We start from the raw sequence: 19,852 nt of genomic DNA on the forward strand, positions 1-19,852 counted from the left end.
GGCTGAAGGGGAAGGCGTGTACTTAGCCACCTGGCATTTACTGGTTTGGTAGTGACTGGTTTAATCAAGGTGGGAGCAAAACTGTTTTTAATTGGGATCAGTAAGGGAATACAGTGAGGGACTGTTAGGACTGATTTTCTATACTCTGGCCTGGTAGACAGATGTATAGAAGGCCAACCTATATTGTGACCGGGACAACTCTGCGAAGCTGTAGCCAAACCAGTTTAGGTAGCAGTGGCATGCAGTCTAGGCTAAGTTCTTCAGAGGTGGTGAGCTTGTAAAGGGTCCACAATGAGGTCCCACAATGGGAGTCACAAATTATACTTAGACAGTATGTATAAAAATAGTTATTAAATTATGGCCAAAACATAAGAAAATGCATACAAGCATGTATACTTAACACAGAACACCATCAAACTAAACACATATATACATTCACCAGGTTATAAGGCACAATACAAATCAAATACTGCTCCAAAGGAATGGATAGGTAAGTATTATACACCAAAATGGTCCACAGAGATGATCCCTAGCTAAAACTGTCCAGTCCTAAATTGCCAGGGGCCTTGTGCACTATTGTTCAGGATACATTTCCACAGAGCTTAGGATGCAGAAACAAATGCAGGTAGGGTCTCTGGGGTCCAGTGTTGGGCGCTTAGAGTTGGGGTTCAATGTAGACAAGTGCCCAAAATGATACCCAACAGTCAGAAGTCTTGCCAAGGGAAGTATTTGCAAGGCCAAAAGGTATTAGAAATAGGATTATTATAAGCCCATTGACTTATAATGGGAGTATAGGGGTACGTTAAAAACTCAAATAACTTACCCCCTTTACTCTGAATCTTTCCCAGACTTGGTAGAACAAAGGAAGGGTGTCCTGGGTTGCTTCTCCCACTGAAATCCGTGGTCCTCCATTTTTAGGGTTTGCAGGTTCGAGCTTCACTCCGGTTGGGATCTTTTGCTGGTGCAAGGACTCTCGGTCGAGGAATGCATAAACAAACGATACAGCAACCCTCTTAGGACTGGACTCGTGTCAGGTAAGCAGGTTTTGGACGGTGCACACCGCACATAGCAAAGCAACAGGACTCAGCAGCCACGTTCAGACTTTTTGGTCTTTCTCGGGTTCCCTTTGTCCTTTTCGCAGAGGGTGTCGTTGCAGTGGTAGCTGAGGGTGTGCCAGGTTTCAGGTGGAAACTCGGAAGAATGACAAAGTTAGCACGGTAGCCCAAAAACAAAGCTCGTCAGCCACAAAACGGTTTCAGGGCACTTCCGAAGGTGGTTTTTGTGCTCGGCAACGAGCAGACGGCTGGAATGGATGGTCCCTCCACTCCAAGGGTCATAGCACCTTTGCAGGACTATTAAAGATCACACGGCAGACAGGGCTCCACCAGGACTGCATCAGAAGTCAGTTGCCAGGCCTCCTCCAGTTAGGTTTCAGGTTTCTCGCGGGTCTCAGATGGACAGGATACTTGGCTCCTTCAGGTTTCTCCAGGATCTATGAAGAATGTGTGCAGGGGTCCCCTTCTTATCCTAAAAGCCAAGTAGGAGCTGAAACTCCCACTAGCCAATAGCAGGACTAGCCCACACACATACACACCCCACCACTGGCGGGAACACTCATGCATACCAATCAGACACAGAAACCAGTATGTAGATTAGGGTCCGACTGACCCAGCCCACATCTTGCCTGCCTGCAAACACACAAAGCCCTCCAGAAGCCCTCCAGTAGCCCTCCAGTAGCCCTCCAAAAGCCACTGCTTTCCCAGGCACTTGAAGACCTAATAAGTATCTTACTGGACTCTGAGGCCAGGAAGAAGGCTAAAGAACAAGATGACAAAAACAACAGGTGAAAATCCTGTGGCACGGCCATGTTTGACCAGTAGCTCGAGTCAGTAGCCAAACGCGGTAAAGCTAAAACGAAATTCCCCAAAAAGTGCGAAAAGTCACTGCTGCCACCAACCTATCTTTTAAGCACATCTAGAGTAACCAAAAATCCTATGAGTGTTAGTCTAAGGCAAAACAAAAATGCACCCCATTGCACTGCAGTGTAAGCTGCTTTGTGCAATGATAAAAAGGTACCACAAGTGTTACAAAAGTAAACACAAGTTGCAACAACGTAACAAGACTAAGGGAAACACTGTTTCCCAGTACCAATAGCCTTAAGGACAAATCAGTTTCCCCATAACATGTGTACAAAGGCCAGTGCAGTGAAGCTTAAGGCTTCACGGTACTGCAAAAAGTACAGGTCAGATAAAAAAAATAAAAGCAAAAAAGTTTAGGGGTTCCATAAAGATGGAAGGAAAGAGAATCTTTCCTAACAGGGACCAGTTTCCCTTTCACCCAAGAAGTCTTCAATTAAGTCAACAATCTACTCCAGCACCAGAGGCTGAATATTGTAACGTTCTGCCGCCCTCTGTAATAGGTCTGAATATTGATAATTGTCCTCTGTGCGGGAGGATGCGACTGGGCAGGGGTGGGGTTTCCCTCATCTGGAGGCACCGTATAATAAGGGGGTAGTCCTTGATGTGAATCAATATCCCGGTGTCCCCTTGATATCCTTCATCAAGGTGAGAGTCATCCTGGATGTCGGAGCATGATTCAATCCTAACTCTTATTTAAAGGCTCTTCATGCCAACGCTCCATGTGTTTCTTCAAACTTGAACTCTCATGTTGCCCATTATGGGCATGGTTTCTTTAAAATCATTCATGGTCCATTGTTTGTAGTGTGGAGTACCTACCCTCCGAGGCAACAGATAACTGAATAAGAGTGTGAATGAGTTAAGGTGCCTAAAAATATATTGCCTCCTCAAACCGCCTCCACCTTCCATGTATATGTCCTTATGTGTGAGAGGAGTGGATGCTTGGTTGTACGGCTTGGTTTCTCCTTGATGTGGATCTGAAATACTAGACACTGATCAAGCGATCTTTTGTCGAGCTGCGTGGATATTATTTTTCATTCGTTTGTGGCCAACCGATGGCGAAGAAAAATAAAATCTGAGGCTGCTGACGAGTGAAGGATCATGGGTCACTGTACACTTACGACTGGGATATCGTGTCAGTAACACCCCTATTAATGCCCTTTCTTTCAATTTGAAAAAACAGACCCAACTACTTTATGGTGGTCCTATGCAAAAAGAATGTGAACCTAAGCACATTCAGAAGAACAAGTTACTTATCTTACCTGGAAACGTTCTTTCGATGGGATGTTCCTCCGACGTATTCCACATCTATGACAGTAATGACCACAGCTATGCTGCTTCGGAAATGTTTTCAGCGTAGGCTTGCTGTGTCAATGACGTCGATACGCTGTCCCTCGAGGGTCGACGTCACCAAATGTTATATATAGGACGCACGGCGCCCGTAGCCTCAGTTTTAGTTTTTTTCCCCAGAACGTGTGGCACCAATCTCGTGCCAGTATGACTACAGAAAGCCTTGCAGAAACTTAAGCTGCAATCGCATAAGAAATTCTGTAGCGGTGCAGGCTGGGAAGGTTCGATGTGGAATACCTCAGAGGAACATCCCATCGAAAGAACGTTACCAGGTAAGATAACTAACTTCTTCTTCAAGGGGATTGTGTCCTCCGACGTATTCCACATCTATGACAGACTCCCAAAGCAGTACCAACATATGGAGGTGGGAAAAGAATTTACAAATTTAGAATTTTAGAATGCCCAATCAAATTGCTGAATACAGGACTGCCTTACCAAAGACCAAATCCTGCCCATGGATGGAGTCTAGGTAATAGTGTCTCACAAATGTATGGACAGAAGCCCAAGTGGCTGCTTCACAAATACTGTGAATTGGAACGCCCCTCTGTAGAGCCGTGGAAGCAGCCACACTCCTAGTAGAGTGAACCCGTAAGCCTACTGGAGGGGCTTCCCCACCAAACGATAACACTCGGATCGCCAAAATGATCCATCTGGACAAGGTCTGCTTGGAAACAGCCGGACCTAAACGTCTTCCAGCATAACCAACACAGAGCTGATCGTCCACTCTGACCTGGAACATCCGTGAGAGATAGAAACTCAAAGCTCTTAGGATCCAACCTATGGAGCCTCTCCTCTTCCTTATCAGGATGCGGAGGAGGATAAAACGCCGGAAGAATCACCTTATGGCTTAAATGAAATTCCGACACAACCTTCGGGAGAAAAGAAGGACGAACCCCAAAGACAACCCTGTCCTGATGGAACACTGTGAAAGGTGGCTTGGCGGAAAGCACCTGCAACTCACCAACTCTGAGTGCAGAAGTAACCGCAACTAAAAATACAGTCTTAAATGACAACAGTCTCAGCGGGCAAGAATGTAAAGGCTCAAACGGAGCTCCCATTAGGAACTTTAAAACCAAATTCAAATCCCATCCCGGCACCTGGAAATGCGATGGTGGAAACACAGTTAGTCATTTTAGGAATTGAGAAATTAAAGGGATCTTAAAATAAGAACATTCCTCAGACAAGCGCTTAAATATGGACAGCGCCGCCAGGTACCCCTTAATGGTACCAACTTGCAGGCCCTTATGGGCTAAAGAAAGCAAAAAAGACAAAACCAAAGGAATGGAACATTGGAAAGGATCCACATTGTGTACCCTGCAACAGTCGCAGAACTTTCTCCAACGGCAACGGTACACAGATTTCGTTGCAGGCCGTATGGCCGAAAGCAACACCTCCATCACATCTTCGGGGAGGTCCCAATCCTTATACCTCAACCTTTCAGATACCAAGCATGAAGGCTGAGAGACTTGACCTCTGGATGGAGAACCCGACCCCCCCTCCCGTGAGAGCAGATCGTCTCAGTAAGGGAATACGGCGTGGAGGGCAGATGGACATGTCTAGAAGGTCCGGGTACCACGCTCTCCTGGCCCATGCTGGAGCAATTAGGATCATTCGGGAGCCGAACCTCCATAACCTCCTCAACACTTGCGGAATGACAGGGACTGGAGGAAACGCATACAGCAGTGGGAAGGACCACTCCACTATGAACGCGTCCACTAAGGCTCCTCTTGGAGGAAATTCCCGCAAGCAGAATCTTTCACACTTCTGGTTGACACTGGTGGCGAACAGATCCACTTGTGGGGTTCCCCAAAGGGCGAAGATCTCCGAAAGAAATTCCTGAGCCAGCTCCCACTCGTGAGAGACCGTGCTCTGCCTGCTCAGAGCGTCCGCCGCCGCGTTTCCGTCTCTGGCCAGATTAACTGCCGAGATCGAAATCCCCTGCAGGATGCCCCAGAACCAGAGCTGCATCGCCTCCCTGCACAACGGGAGTGACCCTGCCCCCCCCCCCCCGCCCCTTTTTGTTGAGTTAGTGCATGGCCACTGTATTGTCCGTCATAATCAGGACATTCTTCCCCTGCACAGACGGCAGAAAAGCCTTCAGGGCTAGCCTGACAGCCCGCAGCTCTAACAGATTGATGTGGAGTCTGGACGTCGACAGAGACCAACGGCTGCTGGCCGTCAGCTCGTTGGCATGAGCTCCCCAACCCGTGAGGGATGCGTCCGTCACGATCGTCACCTCTGGCCAAGGTTGCAAAAACAGAGCACCCTTCATCAGATTTCCTTCGACGGCCCACCACAGAAGATCCTGTGCGACCGAGGGCGGAATCTGAACGTGATCCAACATCCTGCTTGAGAACTGCGACCATTGCATCTTGAGAGCCCACTGCAGGGATCTCATCCACAGCCTGGCCTCTGGCAAAAGGAAAATTCAGGATGCCATGAGGCCTAGCAACCTCAAGAACTCGAACGCCAGGAGACTCTGGGCACATTGAAACTTGTCCACCATCTGCAGAATGTGATGAGCCCTGACCTGGGGAGGCGAACACTGCCCCAGGGATGTGTCGAGCACTGCTCCGATGTACTGGAGCCGCTGGGTAGGTGTCAAATGGGACTTCTTTAAATCGAGGGAGAAGCCCAGCTTGTGAAGGGAGTGGCAGGTGATGGACTGATGATCCAGGGCTTGCTCGGGAGAACACGCCCTGATCAACCAATCGTCCAGGTAGGGGTAGACATGAATTCCCCCCCTTTCCTGAGATACGCTGCCACCACCACCATCAGCTTGGTTAAGACCCTCGGGCAGAGGTCAAATCGAATGGCAGGACCTGAAACTAAAAATGCGAGTCACCCACCGTGAACCACAGGTACTTCCTTTGCTTGGGATGAATCGGCATATGTAATTAAGCATCCTTGAGGTGTAGAGACACCAACCAATCTTGCAGTTGAAGACCCTGGAGGACTTGAGAAAGTTACCATCTTGAACTTGTCCTTCCTGAGGAGCTTGTTCAGCCCCCGCAAGTCCACGATGGGACTCAATCCCCCGTATTTTTTCGGAATAAAAAATAAGGGGAATACTATCCCTTGTTCCTCTCTGCTGCAGGGACCAGTTCTATGGCGCCTTTCTCCAGCAGGGATAGGATTTCCTGCGCAAGGAGCGGATACGGACGCTTCAAAGAGCTTCCCCGGTGGATTATGGTGAGGCCTCTGCCGAAAGGGGAGACAGTAGCCAGGGGTTATGATCTCCAGAACCCAGACATCTGAAGTAATGGCACACCATTCTCCAAGATGCTACGCCAGTCTGCCCCCAACCGGCGAACCATGGGACATGGCCTCATGACTGAGCAGACGCGGCTGCGGCAGTGCCCGAGGGCAAAGAGGCAACTGCCCGAACGGCCTTGGTACCTCGAGTACCTTGCTTTTCACCTCTGGTACTCCTACGGTGGCCCCTTTTCCTTTGGTAGATCGAGAGGAGCTGCCAGTCAGAGTAGTACCGAAAGGAACCTCCCCTCCATTGCTGCCCCCTAGGACGGAAAAGGCAGAGGTTGACGTACTGCAGCGCTCAAAGACTTCGCTGCAGGTTTGGAGGTCTGCAACTTCTCAAGGCTCTCGTCAGCTTTGCTGCCAAAAAGATGGACACCATCAAAGGGCATGTTGAGAAGCCGGGATTGCACATCAGGAGCAAACCCTGACTTCCGCAACCACGTGAACCTGCGTATCACTGTGCTCGCCGCCATGGACCGGCTGACACAGTCTGCCATGTCCAGACCCAACTGAACGGATTCACACATGGCATCCATGCCATCTTGCACGAGGGCTAGAAAACCATCCCGTTCCTCCCCTTCGGAAATATGCTCAGCCGCCAAAGATGCACAATTCCACAGAGTGTGAGTGAATCTTGCCAAGGCACAAACAGAGTTGGCTGCCTTTAAAGCCATACCCCCAGAAGAAAATACCTTCTTTGCCCAACCATCAAAGCGCTTGCCGTCCCCATCAGGAGGGATGGTAGGGTACGCAGCCTGCTTCGCTGGGGCCGTAGCCGCCTGCACCACCAAACTCTCTGGAGTGGGGGGCGTTGACAAGTAGCAGGGGTCACCACTGGCTGGACGGTATTTTTGACGGTAGCAACTTTTTCACTGCTGGAGCAGTCCGAGCCGCCGCCACCCTTCTTTGCAAACCCATATGAAATGGCAATGCCAGGTCAGTGGGTGGACCTTGGTCCAGGATATTCGTCAGATCATCCTGAAGAAAATCAACAGATGGAGCAGACCACCCCAAGTACTCTGTCACCCTCGACATGAGAAGCCTATACGAGGATTCGGCATGCGTGCCAGGCTCAGGCCTGCCAAACAACCTCCAGAGAGGTGTCAAGACCACTGGCGTCATGCAAGGACTGACGGAAGTCTTCCATTTGACTGACCAGACAACAGGTCATCAGGAACCTCAGGAGGCACCACCACCTCCTCATCAGACCCTTCTCCCTCTGAAATATAATCCAAAAGGTGGGAATAAATCCATCCTGGGGGGAGGAACAGAGAAGGGCTCAAAAACAGGCCTCACTGACTTACTGATAGCCTTCCTCAGAGTTTCCACAGCCCTCCGGGGCACCTCCAGCAAATTCTCCTCAAAAGGCGCCGAGGGCGCAGATGGAATTGGCGTTGACGTCGACCGAGGCGCAGATGACTTCGACAACTGCTTCGAGGCCGGAGCCCTGAGAGTGTCCTTCGACGGACTCTGAGCCGATGGCATTGATGCCTTCTTGGGAGGCCTCACAGGTTCCAACGGTCTTGAGGGCGTCGAGGACTGGGACCTGGACCTGGCACCGCTATGGTGATCAACCTTGTCCGATCGGGACCTCGACGGCTCCAGATCTTGCCGACAGCCCGAGCCGGAAGGCGTGCGAGTGGTGGCTCTAGCTCGTTCCTTGCCGGCTTCTCTCAAAGGCACGGACGGAACGGTGCCCTGCGATTCGAAAATCGCCATCATCTGCTGGCGGAATGCGTCCCATTCGGCCGGCGACGAAGACTTGGTGGGACAAGTCACCCGCCGTCTGGCGGAGTCCTCTGACGAGGACAGAGAAGGTGACTGTTGACGGCGCTTCCGGGAATGCTTAGAAGAGGCAGAGGAATGGCGGGACCCACTCTGAGACCCCCCCTGGACTTACGACGACGCAGAGAGTCACCCCTCGAGTCGTCGGTCGAAAGCCTTGCAGATTTCGACTTATGGGTTTTGGATACCCTACCTACCGTTAATTTCTTCTTCCGGTCCCACAAGGCCTTCGATGTCAGGGACTGACAATCATCGCAGTCGTCGGTGGCGTGGCTTTCGTCGAGGCACCAGAGGCAGACGTCGTGTGGGTCCGTGATGGACATTTTGGAACCGCAGTCCTGACACGTTTTAAAGCCCGACTTCGGGGAAGAAGATGAAGACATTTTCGCAATCAAAGTAGAAGAACCGAGCGCGCCGAGATTCTGAAGCGAACACGTTTGCGGGGAAAAAACGGAACTGAGGCTACAGGCGCCATGCGTCCTATATATAACATCCTGTGACGTCGACCCTCGAGGGACAGCGTATCGACGTCATGAATGCAGGACACCTACGCCGAAACATTTTCCGAAGCGGCACAGCTGTGGTCATTACTGTCAGATGTGGAATACATCGGAGGACACAATCCCCTCGAAATATATATACATTCACACACCCCATGAGGGTACTGAAAGAGTTATGAACAAGCAACACAGGAGCTAGGGCTGGTCCAGCTTGAGGCACCACCGACAGTCCCATGTGGGTCAGGGGGTCACAAAAAGAGCATCTTGTAACAATGAAGACCTCCAGTACTTAAGTAGGTTCTTAGTCTCTTTATTGTCCTTGTCATGTACTCCTCCACAAGACACGGGGATGGTAGGGGGACACAAGATCACAAGGGAAAAACCGGGCTCACCCCCACACCCATCTTCTCTGTTCACAGCTTTCTCTCACTGACCAACCGTCACCCAGCAGAACACTTCCACCCAAACATTCCACTGGCCAATGACCTCACACACACTACTACTCTGTAAGCCATATTACTACACGTCTCCTCCCCTAGGAAACACATAAGCCAAATTACTACACCTCTCCCTCCCTAGGGAACACACAAAAGAATGACCAAGGTAACGTGACCAGCACCAAACCTTAAACATCCAAACACAACACAGTACCAGAAGTTCCGCAACACAGCGGCCGCCTATGTACAGAACCCCTGGTAACTCAAATAATCGGAACTACACAAAAGGAAACCATTCGCAGGACAGACCCGGACTAAGTAGAAAATGCCAACGGCACGCAACCGGAAAACACAACTCACCAATCCCTCGGTCAACACCTCGAGGCCTCAAAAATAATAAACACGGCACTTACGCCTATCTTGAGCTGCCCCTCAGGACCTAGGGCTGCCACCCCTCGCCACACTATTGTTAGACCACTGTAACACCACTACCTAACCAACTTACCCTTCTTCGCACAAAACACCTTCCACTCCGGTCTGCCACCCCGAAGTATCAGAGCTGCCCCTCTGAGCACAAACCAAACCGCCCCCTAAGGGGGCAACAACAAGAGCCCAACAGCAAACCAAGGGACCCACGCAGCACAACACTGACCACAGTAAGAAGAACAACCGCATCTACAATACTGCTCCACCACCACAAAACCGTTGGCCAATTCCTCTTTCTAACATCACACCATTTCTAAACACACCAGTATGACAACCTGATATACCAAAATCGGAATCAGGAGGTAAACTGGCAAAGTTAAAGTTAAAACTCCACCCCATAGTGACCTACCTCGGCCCTTAGACCAAGCACTACGGACGACATAAGAAATTCAACACAACTCAGGCATAGCAACCTGTAACGCTCACCTGATTCCGACAGAGGCGCCGACCTGTTCTGGACTGCTATGACCTCTTCTAAAGTGATGCGCAGGACTCGGAAGACGGACTTGACCGGATCCCCAAACCTCGCCTGTCTGGCCCGTAGAAGAATCCTTCTGTAGATGGAAAAGGGGATTAACTGTCTGCTTGATAATGTGTCGGATTCCCCCCCTTCCCCCTCTCACACTCCTCGAACCCCCTCCGCAATTCCCCGTAGAGTCTCACCTTAGAGTCTGAAAGGACGAGCTCTCCATCCTGCTTCCGATGCAGGGGCGCGTTGATTTCCAGTTACTTCACTGGATCTCGGGTTTGGTGAGTATTGAACTCCGCTTGACTTTTCCGATATGAGGCCGTAAGTATTCAGTTGCAAAAGTTCAAGCCTTAATTGTCCGTTGTCCTTTTCTCTATTTCAGATGCAGGATGAAGAATCCGCGTAGAGGAATGGATTCGCCGAAGGTAAACTCTGGTGAGTCTTTTTGATGGATGGTTCCCTTAGTGATCTTGCTTTCACCCACTAATACGTGTGTCTTTTTCCCCTTAGGGGCCGGGGTACGGAAGTGCCAAAGAAGCGGCGCCGACCCGAGGTGAGGAAAGATTGTCCCAACAATAATCAGGTAAATCTTAAGGTGGAAGAATCAGGCCTTCCTCAATCTGTTCCTTCGCTCACCTTTGTTTTGTCTCTTTTTCTCCTTAGGCGCTGAAAGGCGACGGATGGTGCCAATGGTCGCTGAAGAGCCCGAGGGCGCCTCGTGAAGGTGAGTGGAACGCGGCGCTGCAGCGAGCGATGCGCTTCTAAAAAAATGTCTTTTCTCAGGATCGTCGGAGTGATGGTTCCGGAATCCGGATGGAGGTAGGTAAAGTTCAATTATTCACCTTTCTCTCCTTTCCTTCCTTTTCAGGTGTCCCAGGTTGCAGGTGGGCGTGGCTGGAGCCAGGATGTAGGAGCAGACACGGTGAGCGTCCAGCTGCTAGATGCAGAACAACGCGAAGCGTGAGCTGCAGTCTGGGCGTGGTTTAAATAGCCCCCAAAGTAGTTCCAAATAAGTATTCTTCCTCAGCCACGCCCGAGTGGTAAAATAGTCCCATAGGTAAAATAGTCCCTTTCAGACCTCAAGGAGGTCTGGATCCGACAGCATGGTCTGCATCAGGTAAGTCCATCCAAGCACTCCCATAATGAGCCTGGCACCTATGGTACCAGGACTGATGCCTTCTATGAGCCTGGCGCCAAAGGCGCCAGGACAATGTCCAAAGAGCCCCTATAAGGGGTCGCTGGGTTCCTCCCTGGGGACATGATGTCTGCTTTCGGGGACGCTGGGCCTGAACTGGCTTCCCGGGAGTAGGCATAATGACACAACCAAAAATGAAGTTAAACAAACGCTATGAAATACACTGCAGCAAAACAACTGCCCTGAGAAGAACCACGCACACCAAAAGTGACCAACCCTGATGACACATCAAGCACTAATGACCACAACACCCAGGCCAATAGTGACCTACCCTGATTTCACATCAGGCACTAATGACCATAACACCACACCATAACCGCCACATCAACTCCAACCACACACTCAGGAATAACACAACTGGAACCAAAAACATAGCAACCTACCCTGGGACCAAACCAGGCACTATGAAACCACAGGTAAACCCCCCCCCCCCCCCCGAGATACACCACAAAACAGTGTCCTACACTGGCACTAGACCAGGCACTACAAAAACAGAACACGGAATGTGAACAGGCACACCGAGCACTCCACACACACACACACACACACCATAGCGACCTACCCCCAGAATCCAGGCACCATGGAAAACAACAACTCCTTCAGTCATATTCGCTCAACACGCACTCTCACACACACAGACCTGGAGAACCCCTATGGCACACATACCAGGCGCTAAGAACCCAATGCATTAACAAAACATGTGACCACAGGTGCGCCAAACTACTTGCATGCACCCATACACCACACACAGCACAAAAGACTGATAACATTAAGCATGCACACAATGACATTCTTATAACACTGCATAATAAACATAAAAGTAGAATGCAGACATCAAGAAAAGCACATGTTCAAAGCTGAAAACATTGCATAATACGTGTGAAGAAATTGGATGATGACCCCCCCCACCCCCCGCCCCCACCCAGCACAGCCCACAGATGCCAACCAGCATGAACTCCTGGGCACCAAAGATTGTCAATGTTGCATGAAAGTCAATGTTCCAAACGACGGTCACATTAATGCATTTTCTTACATAATAGTTCAAACCCCCAAACCACACTCCTTGGGGCTAAAATTCCCAGAACTACATTCCACTCCCCAGATGAAATACACAGTAAAGGCATTGGTAATTTGCATTACTGTAATAATTACATTACAACCACCAGAATTAATCATGTTTCAACCCCCCCCCACACACCCGGGAGATGCAAAGGGAAAAACGCTAACCCATTACATAAGGTTCTAAATCCCACAAAAGGCCACACCAAAGGACACCACAGGGAACTGACAACGGCCTTAAACAACAATATCCCTAACACTACATTGAACCTTGAAGTGGGGCTAAAATCGGACTTTTAGCCAACTATTCTGTTAACGATGGGCCACAACATATACACTCATTTGCTCATGCATACGGCTCGAACACTAACCTGACCATTACCATAGCCATGGCATGCTCAAAACAAAACAGGATCCAGAACAGTCATGCCCCGCCACGAAATTAGAGAACATTTGAAGCAATATCCCCTTAATTCCAAGATGCTTTCACTGGCCACTCATCCTAAACCAGCTTAATACCAGGTATTCGGTAACTCTCAGGCGTGTACTGCCTTCCCCCAACACGCAGAGAACGAGGCTAGTAGATGCAGGAAAACAAATGGTCCGATCATGTGACCTCCTGGGAACGCCTCACCCAGCTGAGACATCACCAGATCGCATCAGATGCCGTACCGTCAGATCCGTAGGAACCGGGAATGTCATGTGCACTCCCACGCAGCCCCCTTCATGCAAGGCACAGCAGAGTGGCACAAACAACACAAACCGGCAGAGATGACTGGGGCGAAGCACGTATCCCGCCGTAAAGCGGTGGGGGGCCTTTTCACTGTTCTGGCACACACAGACCCCTTCAGACAGCAGTGCGGACGACTTGCTCACTTGCCGCCGCTGACAGTCTCACAACAGCGCAAGTCCATACTGGTACAGGGACCACCGTGCTCACCAGCGTAACTGCACTAGTCTCCTCACGAATAACAGTCACAACACGCCCAACCAAATGCAGGTCAGTTCTATCCTGCGATGAACTTTCGAACAGCGCTGGCACCAACAAACTGAACTTTTCCAACACCGCAGGTGTAAGCCCCATCCGATGAGCAGAAAACCAGGGTAGATCAAACTTGCCTTGATCAGTCGGCGCTCCGCAGCTACCAGTTTTGATGGCTCAACCCGCTTGGACAGGGAAGCTCCAAACTAACACAAGGTTCAACTGCCACCAGACTGCCCCTAATTACATACGAGCGCAGCAACTCTCTGCAATGGGCCAGCGCAACACGGACCCGCCTGGGTGTGGGGGGGACATCAAGGGAGCGGTGTTCCACGAGTGCTGCACCCGCCGCAATAGCGCCATCAGAAGGGCAATCCACCTACCATCCCATCCTCGTCACCAGTGTAACAATGAAGACCTCCAGTACTTCAGGTAGGTTCTTAGTCTCTTTATTGTCCTTGCCCTGTACTCCTCCACAAGATACAGGGATAGTAGGGGACACAAGATCACAAGGGAAACACCGGGCTCACCCCCACACCCATCTTCTCTGCTCACAGCTTTCTCTCACTGACCAACCGTCACCCAGCAAAACACTTCCACCCAAACATTCCACTGGCCGATGATCTCACACACACTGCTACTCTGTAAGCCATATTACTACACATCAAGATTGGCAGCATGAAAATCCTGGTCAATGTGCTCCAAAAATAGAAAAGGAAAAGAACAAAGGGAGACTGCTACTTTGCAGTCTTTGGAGACTGGGGATGGGCAGAGGCAGCGGCACACACGAGTCACAGCTAAACACTTTACTCCCGCTGCACAGAGTGATATACTGCTACTCCTTTCCCAGGGATAACATTCTGCTGGGATGTAGCAGATCTTTGCAAATTCACTTTGTCATAACTATGCAAAGCTCATACTTTGCATCTCTACATGTCATTGTATATTTTAGCAGTTCATTACAAGATACACCCAACATAAATAGCACAGAAACTGCACTAGATGGTTACACACAATTAACAAATGTCATCAAGCTTTGGTCAATGTATTTAATTATATCATCGGAAAAGCATTAAAACACTTCCTCTGACCATTACTTTAGCAATATGGTGCCTATGGCCTCACAACCAGAAGCCATCATACATTTCTGATGTGGAAATAACTGGTCTAAAGTCAGAATCTTAAGGCTCTGTCAAAGCACAATTAACAATTTAGCTGAAACCTGGTAACGTGCAATGGGCGTGGATCTGCATGTGAATTTTCCAAGCCACGTTGAGTAACCCAGGATCTGTTTGATCTTGATATTTTATCAGCAATTAGCAGATTAAGCAGCAGATTTTGCATTACACAAGTTTCTAATTTGCAGATTATACAATGGCCATCCAATAGCATAAATCCAGTGGCCCCGTTAATACACAGCATGTAGAGCATGCAAGTAGAATGCAATTATGCTTTTTTTTCCATTAATCAGAATTCCCGGCTCTTGAAGTGAAAATGAATATGCATTATGTAGGTCTAGTGAAAATAATACATCTAAAGTGCACATTTACCATGTCAGCAACTCTAACTCCATTGCCCCAAGCCAAATCAAATGTCCCATTAACATATCGAGCTTTGCAGGATACATCTTTAAACAGTTGTTTCAAAGAGGTTGAAGCTGGCAGGTTTAAGGTGATCCGTTCAGTCACAGTTTTTGAATTTGTAGTATCCTGTACTATGCACAGGACTCTTGGTTCCTCAGCAGCATTTTCAAACTAGAAAAAAAGAAATCAAAACTTATTACCAGTATCGCCACTTGGTTCAAAGTTATGTCAGCACTCAAAAACGTTTCACAAAATAATTATTAAAAACTGGTAAAAAAAAAACAAAGGATAAAAGAATCGCCTAATGGGCTTCGGTTGTAGATTCCAGTCTTGCCATCTACTTCTCAAATTAGCATCCAATGTTTTCCTACAGATGAACATAACTTTGCACTGCATTTTGCATGCTTCTCGGCTCAAATCATTTGGGATACTATTAAAATCGGCATCTCTCTGCACTGAAATGACTTGGTTTGCTTATGGAATGTATTTTAATGTAAATACTGACATTGTTATTGTTTTTAATTGTATATTTATTAGCTTTTTATATTTGTGTGAAAAGTCGAATAGAATTGACTGAAACACAATAAAAATAAATTATTTTACAATGGGAAAGGTGATTTGCAAGAGCTCTTTTCCACCTCCTTTATTATGGCAACTGGGGTGTTCTCACAAAGACCGTCACAATAAACTGAATGGTGCACTCCATTTTCCATAGCAAGAAAGGCATTGCTGTAGTAGGAAGTCTTGATTTGTGCTTTTACAGACTTATGGGCCTTTTAAATTAGGGAGTTAAAAGAGCTTGATAAACTGTACTAATGTTCACTTTGTTGTCAGTCCCAGGCCAATGAAAAGAAATCTATGGTCACTGAACAATGTTAGGTTATTTCATGCATCAAAATCTCTGTTGGACCAAACAAGAGCTAGCCTGAGCATCTGGAATATGAATAGGGTTGTGGTTCTATAGACAAACTTCTTTCATCAGTGTGTTTGGTCCTATTAACCACTGAACTTGTGCCACTGTAGATACACAAAACATTTGAGAAAATTATTTTATCAGCGTGCTTCCATTTAGTGATACAATAGGAACAATAGGTTTTGTGAAACAAAGAAATTCGTTTTTTGCCTTGACCAAGATCCCCGCACAAATATTTTGCACATTCAAACTATTTTTACATGTTTAGAATCATGGATGGCTGAAAACTGGTTGGTATTAAATCAATGTAATACAGATATCTTGCAGGTTGCATCTTTATCTGTTCTCTCAAAGTCCCTGTTAACTTATCCGGATTTCATATTAGACGCCACCATTCAGGCAAAGGAAAAAGTCAAATCTCTAGACATGATTTTGAACTCTACCCTCTCCATCATGCCCCCAAAAACATCACATTGAAGAATACAAACTATTATTTGATGTTACTTAGGCAGACTAGGTCCTTCCTCTGTCAGGATCACTGAAACATGCATGCATCTGTTCTGGTTGGTTCTCGACTGGACTACTGCAACTCATTATCTGCAGGGTCCTCTATCAGCGATTAATCAACTTCAGATCTTGCAGAACTCTTTGGCCAGGATAGTAACTAGCACTCCGAGGAATGCTCACATTACCCCCATCCTACGTAAACTACACTGGTTGCCTATCAAGAGTAGAATCTCCTTCAAATGCTTGATGTTAGCACATAAAGCCTTATATGGATCGGTCCCCCACTATATAAAGCAAATATTCAATTCACAAACGTCTTGCCTTTCGTAATGGGCTTCCACCTCTAACCATACGTTCATTCTTTGCGTCAACAATCAAGAGCACTTGGACATTCCTGCACTGTAAGGACTGCTAGGCTCTGTAACCACCTTCCTCTAGAACCTTCCAATACCGAAAATTGTCTATCTTTTTGCAAAAAGCTGAAAACTCTTTTAAATCGAAATGTAGGGCTTTTACTTTCTCGTTTTGCCTTCTTCGCTTTACTTGCAGTAGAGCCCTGTGAAGCATGTATTGGTAGTAGTGCCTCATTCATAATTAGAAAGACATTTTTTCTTGTGTGCTGTGCACAGGAGAAGCCTAGTGCTTTAAAATATGTGATCAGGTAGGCAACATTCTTTTGCTTGGGGAGACCAGGTTTATACATGACAATAAGGTGCGATTAAAAGAAAAGGCTGTTTGTGCTAGACTGTCCATTTCTTGACCTCTCAGCATGTACACATGCAGCTTCACCTGGAGACAGAACAAAGGATCTTTGGATAATTATTTTGTGTTGCTGTCTGGAACAGATCCATCCTTGGGAGCAGAGTAAATAGCTGCTTTAGTTCCATTGAGTTCGAGGCAATCACGCCTTTCTGAGCAGCAGAACCTTCATGCTTATTCTGACGATTTATCTTGCTAGGCTGACCTGCAGTGAACGTCCATACTGCTCCCAACTTGGATGTTTGACAGTGACCACAACCTCACATGAGAAGAAAACGGTCTTCAAAAATAAGTTGTACTACCTACATTTTCTTACACAGATGCTCCCCAGACCGCACAAAGTTCTCATATAAATCGCACTCTTCATGTATTAATTTAACACCTACACTGCTGCAATAGCATCCAGAGAAGATGTTGCATTAAAATTAAAACAGTAAAATGCAAAATCAGTAGACTAATGAGGCAGACGATATGGCAAGCAAAATGTGCACCAGATCACACAGTGAGTAAATACTTAACATGCACTCAGTAACAGAGTTACATGCACGGTTACACCCAGGTTGTGCAAGTACATAAACGTATATGAAAAGGTATATGTGGGGTAAGTACTTTGAATCTCCTTGCAGGAACGCAAGCAAGCTCTTCAACCACAATTGCTGTTACAGGTACTGTTGGTGCCAAGTCCACATATATGACAAGCAACAAAGGGTATGTGAGCTGACACCATTAATGGCATTACCTAAGGGAATTTAAAGACAACATTCACAAGGACAAGAACCACCCCCTTAGCACGCCCGGGATGCTCACGAGCGCATGCAATTAAACCAGTACCACGAAAGGCTACAATAGAAAAGTTAGGATAACATTATACAGAACTATTGAGAGGGGTCATGGTGCTTACAGGACCAAGGAAAACCTAGGCATTCATACAGAAGCAAGCAATAGAAGCACACCACACCTAACAAATGGGAAACCAAGTGAGAAGGGAAGGGCAAAACTAGGAAGACTACAAAGGGGAGTCAACAAGCAAACAATTTAACTACAAGTCCAAAACCACCTCCTGCCCACCCAGTGAAAGAATGGAAAGGGAACAAAAACAGGAATTCTAAGGAACAAGTAGCTAGGAACTATAAATACAAAACCAGGATCAATGGACCGGCCACAAACGAACATCACGCCCGATACGTGATTTTTTGCTTTAAAAAAATGTGCCCGTTTTCTTCATTCCAATGCTGGTCATTGTTGCAGTGTTCCTATTTGCACTTGCTAGCCATAGCTGTTCCTTATCCTCCACCAAACCTTGCCCTGCCAGAGTTGAGACGAAGCAATGGACAAGGCATTCTGGTAGGCATAGTCTTGAATCAGGAAGCATGCTGGCTGCCAAATATCCTAACCGGATCAAGCGGGGAAGGTAAATCAATTAGAGTGTGTGTTTTAGAGCTCCCAAATCACCACAGTAATGCATCATTATGGTTTGGAAGGAAGGACCGATAGGAACAAACCCCAAAGCATGCTCCCAAGTGATGGAAACAAGAGCCAAGGGAGCAAATCAGTATAACCCCTCCCACAGCCGTCTTCTGGCATCTGCCATCTGAACCAGTTCTCTTGTTTTCATGATAGAAGTTTTTCTTCCGATTTGGCACTGATGGAAACTGAGGTCTGTAGGCAAAAACAAATAGACGAGAGTGTAATCGGACCAAAGAGCAAGAGAATCAAAGGCAGGCATTTCGTAAGGAAGACTCTCAGGGGTTAACGACAAGGGTGAATAACTAAGGATCCAAAGTCTCATTAACTGGGAGCGGCCAAGATGCTGGCAGGCTAGCAAAGGGCTCTTTAGTTAATGTTGGATACTCTGGAAGCTCTGCAACCGAAGTCAAGCAATTGAGAGAATCCCATTATGCAGAAGTGAGACACTCTGGTGATCCACCTGAATCACAAGGCAGGCAGCTGGAGAGGCTTCTGGAACAGATAGCAAGAATTCAGGACAACTCTGGAGCTAAAGAACGATGTGCAGCAGGATCTGACACTATAGACATGTATGCTCAAGTTGCTGGCACAGAGGTCTCATGAGGAAAGTGTCAGGCAAGCAACAGGCTCTGGGACCCAGAACATGCATTTAGAAATATATGTGGGAGGCTCTGGCTGAAGAGAGATGTGCTGGGTGTGTTTCTGTAGCAGAGGACTGGCAAGCAAGCGGTGGTAAGAGTCGGAAGGCATGATCACATGAGCCATTTCTGCAGCTGAAGGCAACAAAGCGAAATCCACAGAGGCTGAACACTGGGAAGGTGTAGGGTCTTGAGTTGATGACCAGCATGTGAGTCTAGGCGAGCGAAGAGAAGTGTGCCAAAGACAACTCTGGAGATAGGGGTAAGGACAAAGAAAAGAAAAGCTGAAAGCAAAAAGGCTGAATACCCACATGCCAATGAGAGAATCAATGGAGGTTCAGGAACAGAAGACATCTCTATGACATTTGACTTTGGTACGAGTAACCAATGACCGAGCTATACCTTTGCAATCTCTTTTCATAGTGGATGGCAGAGGTTTTTCTTTGTGATAGTAAAATCAGTCAGAGGAATTACCATGGATAAGACTTTGATAATAACGATTTCATTGTCATTTGGCCACATGTCTTAGTCTCTAGCACAAACAACCA

The 19,852-nt window shown here is 47.6% G+C and overlaps 1 protein-coding gene across 3 annotated transcripts in view; it reads right to left on the minus strand.

Moving 5' to 3' along the window:
* The window catches only part of USP47 (ubiquitin specific peptidase 47), a 2,970,466-nt gene that overhangs the window by 2,837,176 nt on the left and 113,438 nt on the right, over positions 1-19,852 (minus strand). For all 3 annotated transcript variants that reach the window (XM_069623643.1, XM_069623644.1, XM_069623642.1), the window contains one exon: positions 14,988-15,191. In XM_069623643.1, the coding sequence (XP_069479744.1) occupies positions 14,988-15,191 (204 nt within the window). The remainder of the gene's footprint in view (positions 1-14,987; positions 15,192-19,852) is intronic.

This window comes from Ambystoma mexicanum, chromosome 11 (assembly GCF_040938575.1).
Source record: "Ambystoma mexicanum isolate Mex_15411 chromosome 11, UKY_AmexF1_1, whole genome shotgun sequence".
Lineage (NCBI taxonomy): Eukaryota > Metazoa > Chordata > Amphibia > Caudata > Ambystomatidae > Ambystoma > Ambystoma mexicanum.